This window comes from Botrytis byssoidea (genome assembly GCF_014898295.1).
Source record: "Botrytis byssoidea strain MUCL 94 chromosome Unknown BBYS_003, whole genome shotgun sequence".
In the NCBI taxonomy this organism is placed as follows: domain Eukaryota; kingdom Fungi; phylum Ascomycota; class Leotiomycetes; order Helotiales; family Sclerotiniaceae; genus Botrytis; species Botrytis byssoidea.
Window position 1 is genome coordinate 1,094,460 of NW_024065844.1, and position 16,222 is coordinate 1,110,681.

General features: G+C 26.9%; 2 protein-coding genes across 2 annotated transcripts; both read left to right on the forward strand.

The window, feature by feature from the left end:
* Positions 1–1,366: 1,366 nt before the first annotated feature.
* On the forward strand, positions 1,367–2,123 carry EAE97_001769 (uncharacterized protein; the record flags this gene model as incomplete). The annotated part of the gene is made up of 2 exons (XM_038872280.1): positions 1,367–1,645; positions 1,698–2,123. The coding sequence occupies 2 exons, from the start codon at positions 1,367–1,369 to the stop codon at positions 2,121–2,123; spliced, it is 705 nt and encodes a 234-aa protein (XP_038736838.1).
* A 955-nt stretch (positions 2,124–3,078) lies between these two features.
* Positions 3,079–6,114, forward strand: EAE97_001770 (uncharacterized protein; the record flags this gene model as incomplete). The annotated part of the gene is made up of 2 exons (XM_038872281.1): positions 3,079–3,151; positions 3,209–6,114. The coding sequence occupies 2 exons, from the start codon at positions 3,079–3,081 to the stop codon at positions 3,721–3,723; spliced, it is 588 nt and encodes a 195-aa protein (XP_038736839.1). The 3' UTR covers positions 3,724–6,114.
* Between the last annotated feature and the right edge of the window lie 10,108 nt (positions 6,115–16,222).

Here is a 16,222-nt window from a genome sequence, read left to right on the forward strand (position 1 = left end):
CTGATTTTTTATTTTTATATTATTAATTAGGACTACATTCTTTTTTGGAACCACTTCCCCCCCTCCATTGTTACATATAAACTATACCATATAAAAACTAATAATATAGGATTTTATAGCTAGTTACAAATCTAAGCTATTCAGTATAAAATGGGTTGAATAGCACCAATATTATAAATAAAAAATAAATAATAGAAATATGCATAACGCCCCTAGCCGTTTTTCCCCTGATCTGTATTATAGTTATAGAAAAACGAAATGTATAGTTATGCCAGCACCCCCGCTAGTATAGTTCATCCTTAATACCCCCTGGGAGATTGTAGCGAGCCCCTGCGGCTTGCCCCCCGGATGTAAATTAAAATAAATAAATAAATAAATAAATATCATTTTTAGAATATTATTTTCAAAAGAAATAAAAGTGTGCAAGATGCAGGGTTGTGCAAGATGTAGGAATATTGGTTAAACGCCACATGAGTGCATTGTAGTCCAGGGCGCTTATATTTCTCTTCCTATTCTTTTCTTCCTTCGTTAGCTTTAGATTCTCACGTGGAATTGAATTTTTCTACGACGCTTCTTCACATAATATCAGTTCAAGTTATTCAATAGGAAAGTATATTAATGAAGGCTACAGAGAAGATATACGGAATTTTGTGTAAGAAAGATGTGTCGTTGAATCTGAAGTGGAATGAGTCAAACAAACGCGGTTATTAGTTTTTGCCATCCGCCACTATGCAATGTGAGTTGTTTTATGAGCTTCTAGTCTATCCAAATGCAAGACTATTGAAGTCTAAAGGTGCCAAGTTTCCTTATTACAGCTCATTACGATATCGAGATTGGAGTTGGTATATAAAATTTCTGAAATGTCATACTCAGCTTTTAGGACTATTGTGGAATCTCAAAAGTATGTGAAGGGAAATTTGTAATGAAAACTTACATATGTCGAAGTGCAAATAATAAATTGGATGAGACTGTTCTCGAAATTCGGTGAGCTTTGTTTACTGAAGGTTTATCACATATATTGTATAATGACTGAATATCTCGTCAAGGGTGAGATTCCTGCGGATGAGTATAGCTAGTTAGGGAACAATGTTTTCCTAAATCATTTTTGCTCTAGACTCTTTTCTATTGCGTTCCATTCGTTTTATTTTCTACCATTTCAGCTACGACTGAAACCATTGAAAGTTGTCATGGTGTCACCTTCATTATAAATCTTCATTGGTTCATGATTTACCTAGTTTAGCCTTGCCGTTGTTGCACAAGGTGATTCACCTAATTCAAAACAAAATTCTATTATATATCAACGCCCATATACCGCGATATAATATTCTTCAGCAAAGCTGGATCGAAAGATTTTGAACGGTAAAAAATGCCTTCCATCAGCCACCAACGAGAATCTAGAATATTCCAACAAGGCAAAGGACATAATGGAAACAGTTCACGCCGATCCAGAATTACCAGAGAGCTTTGTGTTGGCTGCATTTTATTTCTTCCCGAAAGATTGGAAGGGAATGAAAGCGTCAGATGTATACTCGATACATGTTGCTGCAACAAATCAGAATTGGATAAAGAGGGGTATAATCATTATGTTGTGATTTTAGATGTCTTTCAATCGGATGATGGAGAAATCAGGTGTTATATTGCTAAAGTGAAATTCCAATCAAAAGAATGCCTTGCTTTCAGCTAACAATTGTTGATAGTTAACTTCCAAGAAAGGCACTACCAGATATCCTATTGATCGTATCAAAATCTCACAAACGTTTCTAGCGTCACCACCAAACGAAGATACCGGATTATTTCTCGAAAATGGAGGTATGCCCAGACAATCCTATATCTCGTTGAGCCATGTCTTCCAAATCTCGCCCTTCGTCTTACGATCGAACAAGCCCGCATACAACACTCGGCTTACGGAGCAGAGCTATAAATATCTGATGCTGAGGTTAGGATTGGAGGCGGCTGTATATGAAGATACAAATATTGTGAAGCAATCTGGAGCAACGATTCGCTCTGTGTCAAAACCCACAATTCACGAAGATTTGGTAAACTTTACAGAGTTGGGTTTGTGGATTGGTAGTGGAATTTTGGAGTTTGGAAGAAGGGGGTTGAGGTTTTTGGGGTTTGGGTAAAAAATAAGGGTTAGGAGATTAGAGGGTATCCGTTTGATTCTATGAGCTGCAGGCAATATATCGAAATGAGATCAAATCTCCGAGTTTAGTGTTAGTGATGGAAACCCTGAAGCATAGCCTGTAGAATGTTAGTATCATAAAAGAAAGTTCAAAGTTTCTATTTCTGCTAGAAGCGTTATTTAGGAGATATCAGAATATCACTGTCAATTATGCATTGTATGTAAGGCTGAGTAGTATGAATCAAAGAGATCTGATTGGTTGGGGAGAGCGGGGTTAGTGGGGCAAAGCCACGAGAACTCTCAACTTATGCTGATTTTGAAATAATTCTATGCAATATATTCCACTACCAATATCTTCTATGGTTATCAAACTAGAAATTATTGCGCTCTAACAATCATCTTTCTCTTTGCGATTTTATCTATTTATAGGTGTGCAGCAATCTATACTCTATTAATGCAAGCTGAAAGCTTCACGAGACAAATAATAGATACTTCGAATTCAAGCAGCTCTGAATTCACGAAAGCATTGAATAATTATATATAACATTCTAGATGTTTTACATGCTTCTCTAGAATACTTCTAGCTTTTTGCTTCCGAAAATTTTCATCCTGTCGTCGCCGCTCGTCTGAATTATAAACATGCTCTTATTTTAGCACAATTGAACCTCTCAACCCGCAACACTAATATTAAGCTCTTTTTTCAATTTCAACTTTGTAAAACGATCCCAACCCCGGCCATCAGGGGCAGCGGCGCAATCGAGTACCACAGCTCTCGCAAGCGCAAACGCCCTGAGCCGGGCGGTATGAATCTGAAACAGCTGTCCAAAGATAGACTTCAGCAAGCCATCGCGGAGAGCGTCGGCATGGAAATCGACACCGAGCTTTATGAATAGTTGCTGCAATCGGCACCGCAGCAACCGCTACAAAATGCCCGAGCCTAAGGTTTTAAGAATAAGATGGGTAAGTGTACAAAAGAAGATAGGGGCGCACATTGCGATCCTACAACTGGCGTTCGAGGAAGAACTGGAGGTTCTGTGTATACAGGAGCCCTCTACCTACCCAAAAACTAAACCCATAATCACTCAGGATACGACTGCTTCGCACTTCTGGATAGCTGGGATAGCCTGGAAGGGCCGGAGAGAGAGGCGGAACGGCCGCGGACGATGACCTACGTACGGAAGGGCAAAGCGCTCCACGCCCAACAAAAGCGAATGAGACCGAGCCGCGATTTCCTTTGGGTAGAGGTAAATGGAATCCAGATATTGAATATATATAGACAACCAGGCACTAGAGATATGATAGAGCTCACAAAAGCTCTAGAGTATCCCGATGGCACAGTAATCGGAGGTGACTTCAATGCAAAGCATGAGTTGTTAGAACCAGGCGTTACTACTTCCGATCAAGGCGCTCTCCTGGCAGAATGGCCAGCAATGAGCGGTATGGAGTTTACTGGCGCACCGGGAGTCCCCACACATCTGGCTGGCCATATGATTGATCTTACCTTTTCAAACATCCAATTCGCTGACTCTATAGTAGCTGCAGAGCTGAATAGCGGATCCGATCACGAGACACAGATTACAACCATATCCAACAACAGATGAGTGATCGAGAAACCTATTGGCAGAATGGTTAGCGATAATAATCTACCGAAGTTTCAAGGTATTATACGCAATGGGGCTGCCGGCATGCTGAGCCCACTGGGCATGTCTAGTGGACGAACTCGTAGAGGAGGTTGGCAAGATGTTCGAGACAGCGATCCGGCTAACAGGCAAAGAGAAGAACAATACAGGGCGCTCAGCCCCCTGCTGGTCCATGGAATGCCGCGAAGCGCACCAAGCGCTCCGCTCTGATAGAACAACTCAATCGGAGAACCTAGAGCGATGCCGCCGAGATATGATGACAATGGTCCGACTGGCGAAGAGGCAATGTTGGCACAAGATCATCGATGGGGTGTCCAACGATAAAGAACTGTATAAGGTAGTCGGCTGGCATAAGCTCTCCGCTAATCTTAAGGCCCCTCCTCTGGTGGTGGATGGGCAGGTAATCGAAGACACAGCCGCCAAGGCGCGTATCCTTCAGCAAGAGGCCCTCGGGCGATTGGACAGTAGCGACGATCTACCGCAGGACCCTCTACGCCCGGGCCGCATTGCAGGAAAACTAACTGGCCCACTTGTATATCACCTGAAGAAGTAGAGAAAAGCGTCATCGGGGTCCTAAGCACCTCTCCGGGACCGGATCAGGTCACAGTACGGCTGCTCAAAACATGCTGGGATATGCGATCTACTGGGGACAATCCCTAGTCGCTACAGGTTCAGGCGCAATTGATAACCTCTCACACGTCTTCGACACTGAGGCAATAGGAGCATTGAAAAGCCTGAAACACACTCTACAGCTTGATCCGCTTGACTCTAGCCCTATCACTATGTGGATTGATAGTACATCGGTAATCTGGTGCCTACGCGGCAATGCCCTAGCATCCTCACAATGGGCATCCCTGGAGTGCCACAAAGCGATGCAAGAGAGGTAGGTGCACATTAGGTGGTCCCCAGAGCATACAGAGATAGAGGGCAATGAGCGAGCAGATCGCTTAGCAGACCGGAAGCTCGGAGCGGCCGGATCGCTAACGATAATTCTGCGCATCCAACCATCAGTAGTATAGGGTCAACCGCCCGGGCGCTGAAGAGGAATGTGGAGTAAACTTGGTGGACACGAAACAAGGTCATACTTGCAGGCAGACACCGCCGCTGGCGAATGGAATACAGCACAAAAGAACCAAGGGAGTTAACACTCCCCCGATCGATCCTCCAGTGCATAGTAGCTCTGCGCTCGGGGCATGGGGACTTCTCATCGTATCATCGCAGATTTGGACACACTAATGCTGCTCTGAAGTGCTCCTGCGGATACGACAAGGAACCGGAACACCTAGCCCTATGCCGGCACTCCCGTGCTTATTTCAACGATTGGCCGTTCAAGCCGGAGGCTATGCCGCGATGCACTAATTGCGCGATCGAATATATCACACAGCTACTCCTTAGACCAGAATACTTTGTAAGCTCCCTAAGCATTAATGGGAACTACGAACGGGCAGAGGAGCTCCAGCCCGCCCCCCCGCGAATAGTAGGCACCGGTCTATACAGACTAGCGGGGCTGTACCCCCAGAGCCGAGCCCCCCGCTCTTCCTTGTAACTCACTACGAACCCTCAAACAAAACCGATCACTATACCCTAGCAGTATCCACGACTCTGGCTACTCAGCATGAAGTGAGCGATCCAGCCCGATATTGTTCAAGCGGAGAGCGAGCGGCAGTAACCCACCAGATACGCACTGGCCGCTCACCCCGTCCGCAGAAGAGCGGAACGTGTGGCTAGTTTACACACTGCATTGTACAATAGAGTGACTAGACTAGCCCATCCCTAGTACCCCCTGTGAGGTCGTGGTAGGCCTTATGCCTATCCCTGGATGTAAAGCTATTAAGTAAATAAATAAATAAATATGACTTATGAGTGGTGGCTAAGTAAAATATATCGGGAACAGGAGTAACTTGGTAAATTATGACTTGGCGAATATACATTACTAAGCACCAAAACATGACGTCGTCTCTTCACATCGGAGTAACTCCCAGACTACACTATTTTCCTCATTGAGTATCTTCAAAATTTGGGAATTGTGTTTCTTGGATATATAACCTTTCCCCAGATGCTCCGAATTTTCAAAAACTCCAATAGTCGCGATCAAGCAGAGGGGAACAGCCGAAGCGGCGATCGGTGGCGTCATTAAAACGATCAATAGTATGGTCAACCACAGTCTTTTTCTTATTGCTCAGTGGTTTCCTTGAGACGAATAGTAATAAAAAGTGGGACATTAACAAAAAATTCGTAAAATTACTAAGAAAAGATTTATGATTCTAAAACTATAGATTCGTCTCATCACAGAGTGCGTCTCGCTACACAGGGACGGTCGTTAGTCTTGCAAATTGTTAATGATAACTCATTAGGAAAAAATAAAGAGAATAGCTGATGGCGTTTCAAGCACCCATGTGACAGATTCATCCTATGTGTAAATAATGAATGGCACAGAGGTCATGGCGACTACGCCGCTTACCACCAGCGATTTGATCATCAAAACAGCAAACTGGACTGCTCATGCGGCAGTGCAAAAGAACCATATCACTTCTTGTTGGTATCACCTCGGTGGTGATCATGACGTCTACATAATAGGTATGCTGTATTCATTGATATTGTGTCTAATCTATTCTAGGTTCTAGAGCTACGAAAGCTATATGCAATACGTGCGTACACTAGTGAGCTATCGCTCACGTGCGTATATTCACTCGTATCGCAACACTTCTTTAAATGCACAATAAGCAACCTAGAGCGCTCAGACTGACCCCTTGCTCCTATGGAGATACACTCTAACAAACAGGTGATTATATATATCAAAAAATTCTTATATATATTTAACAAGTTTATTTAATTAATTATAGATTCAAAATTCTACACCTAGATTTATTCCAATTATTAAAGAATCTCGGGAAAAAGGAATACCTTATTAATAAATTATCTACCCTCTATAAATTTATTATTCAATTATTCACTCTAATTTATTTTATTTTTAAAAACTACAAAAATATAAACCTAACATACAATATAAAAGTTTTAATGTTTAGCTAATTATAGAGTAATATATCCCCACTTCCCCCTTCTATTAACCAAGGGATTGAAATCTACAACAAGTCTATCTATTTAGAAATCAAGTTTTACCCCAATAATAATTTGGATTAGATGCACCCTTCTGAAAACAGAAGTGAATTGTTTTTGTAAAGAAATAAATAGCCCCTAATATTAAAATTAAATTACTAAATTTGATTATGAAGATTACATTGCTTAAATAGTTTCTTATCTTAGCAGATCTAAATACCCTGAGAGAGGTTCAAAAGAGACGTTAATTAGTATAAATAAATAAATAAAATAAAATAAATAAAAATGAATGACCCAGAATTATCTATCATTTGCGTCGCCTCTGAACTATAGTTATATTCAGTATATTTAGACATGTATTCCGATTAGTAGTCAATTATATGCTCTACATTCAGCTAGTCTTTAACCCAACATCTTCAGTTACACCTTTACTTAACTATCATTATCGAGAAGCTCTAATCTTTGATCAAGAACTTCGACGGCGCTTTCGCGATTTCATTCTCGATCGTTCTGCTTCTGAATCAGGCTCTCGTACCGAGGCCGATAGGGACCATTCCAATAAAAACCCAAAAATAGAATTCTGCTGATTACAAAAAAAAATTCTAAAATTTGTATAGTGTACTTATACAAATCTTAAAGAAAAAAATTACATTATGTATAACATAATCTCATTATATATTATCATAAAAACCATTTATAATATATCTTCATTTCCTAAATAAAACAATAATAATAAAAATATCATTATATTTTAACTTTTATTATAAGAATAGGTTTTCTTTTTTCTATACTTATTAAGCTTATATAATTACTTTAATATATATAATCTTAAAATAAACAAATATACAAAATGTAAATAAATAATTGAATTTTTAAATATTCTATCTCAGATTATTTAAATCTATTCAAAAATATAAATATTAAATTATATAATCAATCCAAAAATGATATCTAATTTTATATTAATTAATAAAAGCAATTATTATAATTCTATTCCAATAATTTTTTAAACTAATTCTTTTTCATAATTCTCCCCCTCTTCAAATAACTTTTTAAATTCTATTATTTTTAAATCTTTTAAAATCAATAAAAATCAAATTGTAAATTATTCTATAAATATTATACAACCCTTTATATATTCTTTAATTGATATTTATTAATTTTTTAATAATTAAAATATTATTTTATATATATAAATTATTTTATTCTTTTTGAAAAAAAGATTCTATATAAAGTATAACTTTGAGATATTAATACTCTAGATAAACCTTTATATAATATTCGTATTATTAAAGCTCCAATTATTCAATTTTGATATGCATTTAATTATATGATAATATTCTTTATATAATTTAATCTCTTATTCTTTTTAGAAATATAATAAAATACTGACCTTATCAAAAATACAAGAAGGGAAAAGGCATTTTTGTAGTATATATAAAGCTAAAAAGATGGTTCAAAGATATCTATACTAATTACAAAAGACAGAATAAGTGTGAAATATATATTATATAAGATGTAAATTCCAATAAATTTGTAATTCAATTAGAAATCCCTAAAGTAATAATTAAAACATAATTTAGAAGATATACAATTTATTCTATATTATATTGATCTATTTATTTATTTATTTATTTTAATTTATATCCAGAGGGCAAGCCACAGGGGCTCGCTACAATCTCCTAGAGAGTATTAGGAATAGACTATATTAACAAGAATACTAATATAGCTATACATTCTGTTTTTCTATAGCTATAATATAAACTAAGAGAAAAACAATTAGGGGTGTTATATATATTTTTGTTGTTTATCTTTTGCTTATAATATTAATATTATTTAATCTATTTTATATTAGGTAACCTAAATTTAAGGTTAATTATAAAACCCTATATTATTAGTTTTTGTTTAATATAATTTATATATAGTAATAAAAAAGGAATATAATTTCAATTAATAATATGAAAATAGAAAATTAAAAAATCTCTAAAGAAACTAAATATAATTACTTGAAATAATTAATAATTACTATAAAGATTATAAAATCTATAAAAATCTTTAAAAAAAGAAAAAGGTAATTAATTATATTCTTTATATTTTATAAAATTAAATTGGATTTATTTAGTTAATTATTAAATTAAATATAAAAATGTTAGTAAAATATAAGATGCTTAGATTTTTTATTATATTCATAAAAGTATTTTGAAATAATATTATTGTATTAAAAGTATTAAAAATTGTCACGGAATTCACCGTCTTGTGCAACAACACGTAATTGAGTATGGCACTCCTACAAAGTGCTTATTTCTATGATTACCATATAGTCTTCTATTCATTTCATATATGAATCCTAATACCTAATTAGGCGACTTCGTTGCTTGATTAGAGTATATAAAATAGGTATAATTCTTATGATTATATTATAAGTCAATTTAGTTTATTATTACTATATATATCTATTATATAATTAGAATAATTAATTAATATAGCTATTCCTTTGTAATAATTATAAGCTTGATTAATACTTAAATTGTATATATATATATATATTTATATATATCTTTTAATTCATTTGAAATTATTTATATACCTTTATATTCAATCTCTCTAAACTTATTATATCTAAATCCAATTTTTTAGAAATTATCTATTTAATTATTCAAAAATATTAATTGAAATAGTTTTTATATCTATAATATTTCTATATATTAAAAGATATCTAAAAGAATATTAAATCATTTAATAATAAAATTACTCCGATTATTTTAATTAATTTTAAAGAATCCTTAAAAGATAGCAAAAATTTTCATTGAATAATCTTAATTTATAAAAAAGACTAGTTTATTAAAAACCTATTCAAATTTATCAAAATTATGGATTTTATAAGAAAATATAATTTAAATAATAATGTAAAATATATTAATAATCTCATTACTTATTAAAATCATTATAAAAAGGATTTATAAAAAAATATTCTAATATTTTCTATATCTTTAAAATATTAATTACAGAATCAATTAAATCTATATTATATATTTTTCAAAATATATTAATAGAATATTTAGCTCTATAGAGAGAATATTATAATAAAAAAGACAAATATAATATTATATATAAATTATATTAGAATATCTATAAATAGATTAATAAAATAATAGATATATTCTATTTTATAGAAATTATTATTGAATATAAAAACTTCAAAGTATTATTATTCAAAATAATTATTTAAAAGCTTTAGGATAAACTTATATTGATAATCATTATAATAAAATCTATTATTATTTAAGAATATCAAAATGTTTTTCAATAAATGATTTTAGATTGAATTGATTTTATTAAATAATATAATAAATAGATTAAAGTTTATATAAATACAAAATTATATTATATTGAAATCAAGGATGATTTAATAATCATTAATTTCCTATAGGCTATGGGTATATAAATGCTCCCTATATAAACTAGTATTATGCTTATCCAGATTGAAATTAATAATCAATTTAAAATCTCTAACTATTTTTTAAAATAGTTTGGGGATATATTTGATGGTTTAGCCTATTAAGATTTATTAGCACCAAAAGGAAAGAGTATCTTTTCTATAATAAATTCTCAATCAAAACCAATTCTATATAATTTATAAGAAAAGCAAGGGAATAATTTAAGGAAGAATTATTTTAAAAGGAATAATAATTAATATCATTATTTTTATAGATTAGAGTCTAATTGAAAAAACAGAAAAGCTAATTCTAAATATTATTCTAAAATATATTGATTAATAGAGTTTGTATTTATTAGAAAGTATAATTCTAAGAATTCATTTTCATTAATAAAAAAAGAATATAATAATATATAAGAAAGAATTAAGGATAATCGATAATCAAATCTTTGAAAAATCTGAAAACAAAAGGAATAAATCAATTCAAAAAGTGGAATTTCTTAATTACTTAATTCTAGAGATTTAGAATTAAGAATAGTAATTTATATTATTCAAGATCAATTTGGTTATAAAATATATAATATATTTTCAAGATTATTTTATTTATTCTCTAATAGCATTATATTTAATAATAGTAATACTATATATCTAATCAATAATATCAATCTCTTTAATAGGAATAAATACTTATCTTCATTATTTTCTGATTATATTGAAATTAGAATTATAAGATTTCAAATTATTGAATGAAATACTCGGATGATTAAGAATATTTTATAAAAACCTCAAAATTAAAAAGATAATCTGATTTTATTTAATATTATTTATATTCCTGGATTTTATATTAATATTATTTTGGAAATAAAATTTATAAAAGCAGGAATATGATTTTTAGAAATAAATTCAATTTTATAAAAGAATAATCTTAAGAATAGTTATATTATTATTCAATATATTTGTAAAGATAATTTCTATTCTTAGAATACAAATCTTTTTCCTTTTATTTACTTTTTTTAAGCTTTATACTCATTAATTCATATATTTTAATATATTCTATTTTTAATATAAAAATCAAAAAGCTATTTCACAAATTAAAAGAATTTATTCAAATTATAAAAGGACTTTATAAGCTATAATATAAAAGATTAGAATATTTAGGAAAAAAAGCTTTTGAATATTTTGTTTTTATAATAAGAAATGTGAAAATAAAAGGAATCACTAAAATTGAATATATAGATTACACTTATATTTATATAAAGCAAATAATATTATAAGCTTCTAGTAAATATTAATTATTTTATTCTTTTTATAAGATATAATAGAATTTATTCGATTTTTTATATATATATATTAGAGTATTTTGGCTTTTAGTAATTAAAGATATATATAGTGAAAAGATCTTTAGTTTTTTATTATATCAAAAAATACATTTTGAGATTTTTCAGATTATATAGTATTTTCTTATTTAAATATTTCGAAAATATAGTTTTTTAGTAGTTTATATTAAATAAGATAATAATACTTTAGTTATTAGTATTATAGGAAATATTATATTCGAAAATTGGATAAGTATAGAAGATATAAAACTAAAATTATTATTATTCAATATATATAAATTAAATAGTAAATCAGAATAAATGGGATAAGAAATAATTATTAAATAAATCAAAATACGGATATTCTTGAGGATATTAGATTTATTATAAATAGAAATAGTGCAAGCTGCAATTTATTTATATAATATTAGTCCTTTCAAAGTTCAATTATTTAAGTTATTAAATAAAGTATTGAATATTTGGTTTCATAAATATTTTCGATTATTTATTCTTTTAATTATAAATCACTTAATTATTAATCTACACCTGAATTAGAATAATATTTATTAATACAAATATAGAGTATATTTATTAAATAAAAAACAAAAATTAGATATAAATAAAAAAATATATAAAACTAATTTTAGAGTAAATATTAAATATTTTATAGGATATATATTAGATTTAGTAATTTATTGTATTTGGATTTCTAAATTCAAATAGATTATTATTATTTGAAATATTACTTTTTTCAAAGAAAAAACTTACAAAATAAATCTTTTAAATAAAACTATCAATATTTACACAAATCAAGAACTATAGCAATTTACACTAACTCTTAATATTTAGTAAATTATTAATATCGATGGGATTATTATTAATTAAAAGGATAATGTAATAATTTTATAATATATTATTATTAAAACTAATAATACTATTATATATATTACAAATATATCTTAAAAAGAATAGGATTTGGGGATATATTTGAAAAATGGAAATATACTAATGAATTTCAAAAATAATAATATACACAAGGCTCTATATTCTAAAAAGATTCTAAAAACAAAAGATTAAATTTCAATTCAAAAATATACTAATTAGATAAAGGAGTTTATATATTCTATTCCAATAATACAAAGTAATTATAATAATTAATCAGATAGTATAAAATATAAGTATATTAATAGTATTATTCAAGTTATATATAGAAAGTATAAAAATAATCCAGATATTTATTCTATTAATATTATAAACTTATATATAATTGAGAAAATAATATTATTAGAAAAATTATTTTCTTTAATATATATAATTAATTAATTTAAGAAAGATTAAATCTCACTTCTTTTTGATTAAATATATAAAAGATAAAAAACAATAAGAATTAAAATCCTTTATTCAGTTTTCAATTCATTTGAATATTAATTCTTTAACTTTAATTAAATAACTCCTAATATTAATATATATATAAATTATTAATATCATATTCAATAATAAAAAAGATTAAAGAATAATTCATTATAATATAATCAAATATTTATTAGCACATTTATTATAAATTTATTACAAAAAAATAATTTTTATATTAAAGATTTTTATATTATATTTTGATTTAATTATTCAAATAAAAAAAAATAGAAGGAACAATATTCATTTATTATTATATATAGTGTAATTACCTCCACTATACAAACAAAAACCAATTTACCTAATAATTTGAAAAAGAATTATTTAAAGAAACTATTAAAACTATATTTTTTAGAATTACCTAAACCACTATAATATTATTACCACCTTAAGAATCATTTTCTAAGAAAATAATTTAAATATAAATATAAAATTAAGATAAACAATCTAAAGGATTATAAAACCTGATATAAAATAAATATAGAAAATATATCAATTGCTTTTATTTTATTATAATAAATATTTATATATAAATATAATAAGTAAGGATTCTTTATAAAATATAGAATCAGATTAATTATTTATAATGATTTTCAAACTAAAAATATAATTGAATTAATATATATAGTTATATTTATAAGAAAATTATTTAGAATTATAATAATATTTATAACAAAATATGATTTGGAAACAAAGCAATTTGATATTATAAATATATTTATTAATATTTATTAGAATCCATCAGGTATATTTATAATATATTATTTATTTAATGAATTCAAGGAATTAAATAAATATATAATACTTAATTGTATACTATATAATCTCTAAGATTTCCTTACTATATAATTTAAAGATTTTAATAATATATTCAAAAACCTAAATCTAAATTAATATAAAAAGGAATTCTATCTTTTTATTAATTTAAATTAGATTATTTTAATATTATTCTTTATTAATAATATACAAATTATATATTACTATAAGAATATTTTTATAGCTAATAATATTATTTCTAATATCAAGATTATCTACAAATTAAAAACTCTAAATAATATAAAATAATTTTTAGATATTTAGATTATTTGCAATTAGAAATTAGGAAAATTATAATTAATATATAATATATACATTAAGAAAATCATTAAGAAATTTAATCTTAATAATAATAATATATATATTCTATTATCAATTATAGAATTTGTAAAATTCAATGAATAAGTAATTATTACATTTATATAAATATATTAAGAAAAGATAAAATCAGTATTATATATAATTATTATAATTAGAGCAAATATAGTATTTGTAGTATTATAGTTTAATTACTTTCTAATTAATCTATTTTCGAATTATATAAAAACAATTAATTATTGTATAAAATATCTTTAGAATATAAGATATTATATAATTAGATATTATAAAAAACAAATCCCATAATTTTTATTGTTTTTAAATGTCTTATTTGTTAATAACAAAAAATCAAGAAAATTATCTTAAGGATTTATAATCTTTTTATTTAAAGAATTTATAATATAGAAGGCTTTAAAATAAGATATAATTATTATGTTTATAATCAAAGCCAAATTATTAGATATTGAGTATATATCAAAAAAGATATTAATAATATTTCGATTTCTTAAAAAAATCAATTTCATAGTTAATTAGCTAATTATAATTTTTTATAATAATTAATAAATAATTAGATTAATAATAAATAAAAATAAGAGAATTATTTTTAAATTAAAATATATTAATATATAAAATATATAATTATATTAGAAATATTTAAAAGATAGTTTTTATTTTATATATTTGTTTATAGCAAAAATAATAATAAATAGATTAATAAAGAATTTATTATATTAAAAATTTAATTATTTTATATTTTTATTTAATCTATAAAATATAAATATTAGAATTAATAAAATCATTTAATATATTTTTCTTCAAAATCCTTCCTTTTTATAATAATCTTAATCTTAAATTAAAATAATTCAAACTTTCGCTTTTTTTTATTAAATTTTTTATTAAAATTAATTACATTTTTTTTATTAATAGCATTATATTTATTATTAAGATTACTATTATTATTTATATCAAATATAACCCTTTTCTTTTTATTTTTGAAATAATATAAGTAAATTGAAATCTAATTTTAAAGTTTACAATAAAAACTTTTATATCAATCTTTATATATTTAATTATAAGAAATTGAGGGGCAAAAGAAAATCTTTATTTTTTAATTAAAAAAAAAAGTAATAACTTTTTTATCAAAAAAGAATATATAAATAATTATAATAATTGAATATTAAAAGAAAAAGAAAAAATATTTTATAATAATAATAAAAAAAAATCAAAATCGAAAAATTCGCTATTTTCTTTTTCTATTATTAATATAATTAATATTACAATATAAGCAAACTTTTTATTTGAAATAAGTTTTTAAATATAATATTAGTAGATTATAATAAAACAAAAAACTTATTAATACAAAATACTTATTTATCTAGACTATATAATAAAATCAGAATTCTAAAGTTTTATTAATCAAATAATTAAAGATCTCAAAAAGATTAGAAGAAATATATATAAATATATAATATATTTCTAATATTATAAAGAAAAAACTTATTTCTATTTAAAATATTTATTAGAATCCTTATAACAATTAAACAAAAAAGAATAAATATATTCTATATATAATATTATATTTTAAATATTTTTATTTCTCAAATTATATTTAATAATTTTATATATATATTTATATTATATATTATAATTAAATACTTATTTAATAATTAATTTAGAAATAAATATAAAATAATTAGAAAAAAAAAATAATAAAATTAATAAAAGATTATTTTAATTATTATATAAAAGATTAGGAAGATTATTATTAATAAATTAGTTATTATAATTTATAAAAGTAATTATTATACAGTTTTTCTTATTATCAAATTAATAAAATTTAGTATATTCAATATACTTAATTTTTTTTAATAAACTATTATTATCCTCATATATACCAAAAAATAATCTTTATTTAAAAACCTATCTTTCAAAATAAAATAATTGAATTTGAATAAAAGAATATAGTTTACCCAGATTATACTAAAAACTAAATATATTATAATATATATTACCCCTAAATAATATTCAGAATAATTTATTAGTAATAGCTTTAAAAGATTTAAAATTGTAAAAGAATTTAATAATATTATTTATATATATTAATCAA